The sequence below is a fragment of the Mastomys coucha genome, unplaced genomic scaffold (assembly GCF_008632895.1).
Source record: "Mastomys coucha isolate ucsf_1 unplaced genomic scaffold, UCSF_Mcou_1 pScaffold6, whole genome shotgun sequence".
Lineage (NCBI taxonomy): Eukaryota > Metazoa > Chordata > Mammalia > Rodentia > Muridae > Mastomys > Mastomys coucha.
In genome coordinates this window covers 8,447,337-8,453,336 of record NW_022196912.1, presented here as the reverse complement: position 1 = coordinate 8,453,336, position 6,000 = coordinate 8,447,337, and the positions used below count along the sequence as shown (strand labels likewise).

General features: G+C 37.3%; 1 protein-coding gene across 6 annotated transcripts in view; it reads left to right on the top strand.

Moving 5' to 3' along the window:
• Ppm1b (protein phosphatase, Mg2+/Mn2+ dependent 1B) overlaps window positions 1-6,000 on the top strand; it is a 63,439-nt gene that overhangs the window by 32,979 nt on the left and 24,460 nt on the right. For all 6 annotated transcript variants that reach the window (XM_031357566.1, XM_031357564.1, XM_031357565.1 and 3 more), the window contains exon 2: window positions 181-1,040. In XM_031357566.1, the coding sequence (XP_031213426.1) occupies window positions 195-1,040 (846 nt within the window). In that variant the 5' untranslated portion in view covers window positions 181-194. The remainder of the gene's footprint in view (window positions 1-180; window positions 1,041-6,000) is intronic.

Here is a 6,000-nt window from a genome sequence, read left to right as displayed (position 1 = left end):
AAAAAAAAAAAAAAAACCAAAAAAAAAAACAGCATCAGGGAACTTGTGTTGTTACCCCAGTAAGTTGGTTGCTGCTGAAAATACCTAAGAAATGAGTTGGTCCAGAATAAATAGAGCGTTATAGACAAACTATGGCAAATAAATAGGAACATTTAACACCCTTGTTTTCTTCTCTTTCAGATTCATTACTAAACATGGGTGCATTTTTGGATAAACCCAAAACTGAAAAGCACAATGCTCACGGTGCTGGGAATGGTTTGCGTTATGGCCTGAGCAGCATGCAAGGATGGAGAGTGGAAATGGAAGATGCACACACAGCTGTTGTGGGTATTCCTCACGGCTTGGAAAACTGGTCGTTTTTTGCAGTTTATGATGGTCATGCTGGATCCCGAGTGGCAAATTACTGTTCAACACATCTATTAGAACACATCACTACCAATGAAGACTTTAGGGCAGCTGACAAATTAGGCTCTGCTCTTGAGCCTTCAGTGGAAAATGTTAAGACTGGTATCAGGACTGGCTTTTTGAAAATTGATGAATATATGCGTAACTTTTCAGACCTGAGAAATGGGATGGACAGGAGCGGTTCGACTGCAGTGGGTGTGATGATTTCACCTACACACATCTACTTTATCAACTGTGGTGACTCACGAGCTGTTCTGTGTAGGAATGGACAAGTCTGCTTTTCTACCCAGGATCACAAACCTTGTAATCCAATGGAAAAGGAGCGCATCCAAAACGCAGGAGGCAGTGTAATGATACAGCGTGTGAATGGTTCATTAGCAGTGTCTCGTGCTCTGGGGGACTACGATTACAAGTGTGTTGATGGCAAAGGCCCTACAGAACAACTTGTTTCTCCAGAGCCTGAGGTTTATGAGATTTTAAGAGCAGAAGAGGATGAATTTGTCGTCTTGGCTTGTGATGGGATCTGGGATGTGATGAGCAATGAGGAGCTCTGTGAGTTTGTTAAGTCTAGGCTTGAGGTGTCGGATGACCTGGAGAATGTGTGCAATTGGGTAGTGGACACTTGTTTACATAAGGTATGTAAGCTTTTGTTATTGTTTGAACTAACACACTATTGATTTTGAAAAGACATGGTAAGTACATTTAAGCAAACTTAGAATTTTATAATTTTTACTGTTTTCTGGAGAAAACTCTGTATTCTCAGATACCTTCTTCATGAACATTAAACCTTTTTACTAACTTACTCTGCCCCAACCTTCTAATTTGAAAATTAAGTGACAACAAATATCTTAAATTTATTGAGCTGGAGTGTTTTATGGCTTGTTGATGTTTCAGAAGTTGCTGTATATAACCATGACTTCTGACCCAAATCGTTGGTGTTGACAGTAGCCATCCTACTCAGGAACTCAGAGCAGCTGAAGCCTTGTATGTAGTAGAATTCTGTTATACTTACACTAACATATCAAGTGCTACAGAAAATACTGGCAGATTGACCAGAAGCTCCATGAAGTTGGATTGTATTCTGAATTTCATAGCAGCTAAGACAAGCTGAAAAGAATGAGTTGTCTTTCATTGTCTATCAGTAAGATCTAAGATGAGCTTACGTCTAACTGTAAGCAATATAAGGTTAGTATATTACTTACATAGAATTGAAATTTTCATATAGATGTTATCTCTGATAAGTCTTATGAAAAATGTGATCTTATGAAAGATTCTTGTGAAATTCCCATGATGTGTGAATTGTAATTTAATGCAATAATAGCAAAAAAAAATATAAATTTTAATTCAGTTCTTGGGCCAGGGCTTGTGCTATATACAGGTGCCTATGGAGCCAGGTGGATCTCTGTGAGTTTGAGGCCAGGCAGGGCTGTGTGTGGGGTGTGTGTGTGTGTGTGTGTGTGTGTGTCAGTGTGTCAGAGTCAGTCTCAGGAAAGGGGGTGGGAGGAGAGAGAAAATAACAGAAAATCAGTTTATTCATGTGGATCTTTTAGCAGCATCTATATAGAAAGTATTTAAAGTTTGAGTTCATTGGTTTCTAGATACGTGACTTCCATATTCTGAGCCTGAGTTGTTGAGGCAAACTGACCTGTTAAAGAATATGATGCTGGATCTGTCTGCTAGGTGAGAGCCTTGCTGTTCCTTGCTACATGTACACAAGTGCAGGCATAGCCAGCAAACCTGTGAGAAGGATGTCTGTAGCCAGTTAGATCTCAGTAGGCAGATGCTCAGACCCGTGTGTCGGAAGGAGACCACTGACTCCTACAGTTTCTTCTCTGACCCCAGTGTGTCTTCATCCTCCTTTTCCCCCAGTAAAGACTTTTAGTGCCTCGTGGTCAAGAAATGGAGAGAAGGGAAAAACAGAAGGCTCCCTGGAGATAACAGATATGGGTGAAACCTTTTTTACCATATAGTGAGAAGAGCTGGACTCCCAAAGAGACCGTGAGACCACTCCACTATCGTATAGGATCTAAATGACAGTACATCCAGCTTTTCTGCTATTTAATTTTTGCTTAGTGTATTGTTTTTACTTCTCAGAGTGAATTTAGTACAAAGGCCATCAGTGGCCAGCAGTCAATGACTAAATAGTTAGCCGCTTTAAAGTGTTTCCTTATGCTCTTGAATAGAAAGAGTCTCTGCCTTCTAGCCTTTTCAGAGTAAAGATGTGGTTTTCCTTGAGTAAAAGTAGTACTTTCTCAAATTATAAAAACATACGGACATGTTACTGGAAAAAAAAATCTAGATAAAATGGAAAATTCAAAGAAAACACTCACAGTTTTTTCTCCCTACCCATGTCAGGTACTTACCATTACTGTATGAATCGTTCTAGTTTTTTTTTTTTCTTACGAATTTCTTTTTGAAACTGGGTCACCATATACATACTTAGGCCAGCTCCAAAATCTTCCTGTTCTCTCCCTGCCCTCTCTATGATATTACAACTGTGTGTGATAATACCTAACTACTTTGCAGTGTATATTTTAAAACTTTTATTAAATATTTATTGCATCGTGTGTGTGTGTGTGTGTGTGTGTGTGTGTGGTTAAACGGTTCTTCATTGTAAACACACACACACAGAGGCACGCACACACATGCACTTAGGTACAAATTTACCCTCCCATCCCCCAAAGCACAAGTAGTAATTAGGGGACAGCTTGATGGAGTTGGTGCTCACCCCATGATATCTGTCCTTGGTAGTCACACACAGGTCATCAGGCTTGGCAGCAGTGCCTTTACTTGCTCTGCCATCTCAATAACCAGCCTGCCTAAAAGTGTGTGTTATTTTTTATTAATTTATACATTAAAAGAATGTATAAAAGTTCATTATGTGTGCTTTTATACATCCTCTTTTTTCCAGCAATTTGTTGTAGATAGATTTGTTTTTAGAGTTGCAAACATTGTCATGACTACATGGCATTCTAGTATTTGAATAAGTATTTGAATTTGATAGCATATTAAACTATCCCCAAAATATGCTCAGTTTCAGGAACTGTAACTAGCCTTTGAGATTGGATTGATGCTGGCAGTGCATCTTTACAGAATAGCTTTTATCAGTAAAGTAGCTTAATATCTGTGGCTATTGTGTTAAAAGATTCTAGGCTGTCCTGGAGTCTTAGAAAGGAGTAACAGTAACAGGAAAGAGGTTGGATGGAGTACACAGTTCATTGCACATTAGTGGAAACTCAAGATCATCATAGATCTTTTAAATGAATCTACGTTCAGATTGAAATCAGTTTTGAAAAACTTGGTTGTTTTGGGGAAGTTTCAGGTTTGCTCATTTTTTAACCTCTCCATGGGAAGTTATCTATGGAGTTAAGGCTCCACCTCCATTTCTTCATTCCATGGTTTCATTCCTCTACTTGTTTTTGTTACAAAATCAAAGGTTAGCTGTTTTGTAAAATAAGACTATGATTACTTAGAATTTAGAAGGGAAAATTGTATACATATGGTTAATTCCTTTGAAAATAAAGATGCCTAGTGGGTGTTGCCTGCTTTAAGATGTGAGCAAATGAAGAACCATTTAAAGTAGAGTTTTCCCCAAGAGATTTAGACAAAGTCAGTGTTTTCTATGGTAGTTATGTCTTAATAGCATACACATGCATGCTTGTGTGTGTTCTGTGAAGAGATCCCATGACCACAGGAACTCTTACTTTATCTTATTTTATTTTATGTAAATCAGAAGCTTAGTTATTTAAAAACATGGACCTGATCTAGTCATTGTACAAAAATTTAGGATGGTATTTTTGAAAGGTAGGGTCATTCCGATTTATTCCTACAACATGGAAAATGTACTTTATTATCCCAGAATAATTATAGTTCTAAATTTTCTCTTCTTCATTATAATTTGTAGAAAATAGTTTCATGTAAAGGGCAAAAGAATATTGGAGTGGCAGTGTGGTTTACAATTTCTTTAAATTTTTTTGTTTTTACATATAGTGTGTGTATGGTGTGTGTGTTTGCACTTGAGCCACGGCAGGTGGTGGTCTAGGGGAAACTTGTATTAATTGGCTTTCTCCTTCCATCATGTGGGTTCTAGGGCCGGAACTCATTTTGTCAGGTTTAGCAGCAAGCACTTTTATCTGCTGAGTTGTCTCACTGGCCCTTAAGAGGTGGAGGAGAGAAGTGATGATGAGAATACAGTGTGTGTCAATCCACCTAGCTGGTTCATATAGAAGGTTTATAAAAAGGGTTTATATAAAAGGGGTTTCAGGACTTTCTTGGTCATGTCTCTGTAATGTTTTTCACAGTTCACTTTAGCCCAGACTGTTACCAATTTCAAGTATTATGTGATTACATTCAAATGTAATGAAACTATACTTTCTCTTAAAATATTATGTATTATATAATAGTTTTACTTCATTATTTTGAAAATGTACTTACCACTGAGACATGTTCCTATTGTACACTACACAACCTCTAAAGCCATGGGAACACTGGACATGACCTCCTCGTGTCCTAGCACACTAATTATGAGAATTGGCTTTTATTGCAGCAACCTCCCAACTCTGAAGACATACCTCTCGATTCCTCTCTGTAAACATGAACAATATTTAACATTTATCTTTAGGCCCAGCTGCATCACAATCTCTTTGCCTAAATCTAGATTCCCTTATTTATGGCAGTTCAATAACTTTCTTTGACTTAATTTGTTAGTTGTTACAACTATCTACCAAAGTAGTAGAAAGGAAAAGGTATTGAAATAAAGTCTCCAAATAGCTAATTGTTTTTGTTGTTTAGGATAGATTTTTATAAAAAAACAAGTTTCAACCTTGGTCTTAATGAAAATTATGTTGCTTATGTAAGGCTAGCCCGTCCTAGTGAACAGAAGAAGTAAGCTCTTTCTCAGTTGCTATGTAAAAATTGAAACAGGTGCACTCTGTGTTTAGGGATAGTAAACATTCTTTCCTAAGAAATGGAGACAGCATTGGAGTCACACATGAGTGAGGGTTATGTGTACATTTCTTTCAATTAATCCTTCAATTAATAATAGGGTCTATCTTGTATGATTTATAAAAATCAAATGGAGCTTTTATAGATAACATTGATTAGGAATTGTTTAATAATGTTCTTGGTGTTACAAAATAGGAAAAGGTTAAGATACTATTTTTTTTTAAGATGTATTTATTTTATGTATGTGAGTGCACTGTAGCTGTGTAGATGGTAGTGACCCTTCATGTGGTTGTTGGGAATTGATTTTTTAGGACCTCTGCTCATTCAGACCCTGCTCACTCCAGCCCAAAGATTTATTTTTATTATTATACATAAGTACACTGTAGCTGACTTCATACACACCAGAAGAGGGCATCAGATCTCATTATGGTTGTGAGCCACCATATGGTTGCTGGGATTTGAACTCAGGACCTTTGGAAGTAAGTCAGTGCTCCTACCCGCTGAGCCATCTCGCGAGCCTGAAGATACTGTTTCTAACTGTCTGCTAACCATTCCATCTGTTCATAAAATTGTTTTAAAAAAACGTACTCATGTTTGATGTCTTGAATATCTATTATAAGGTTTAATTTTTTAGAGTTAAAAAATTTGCTT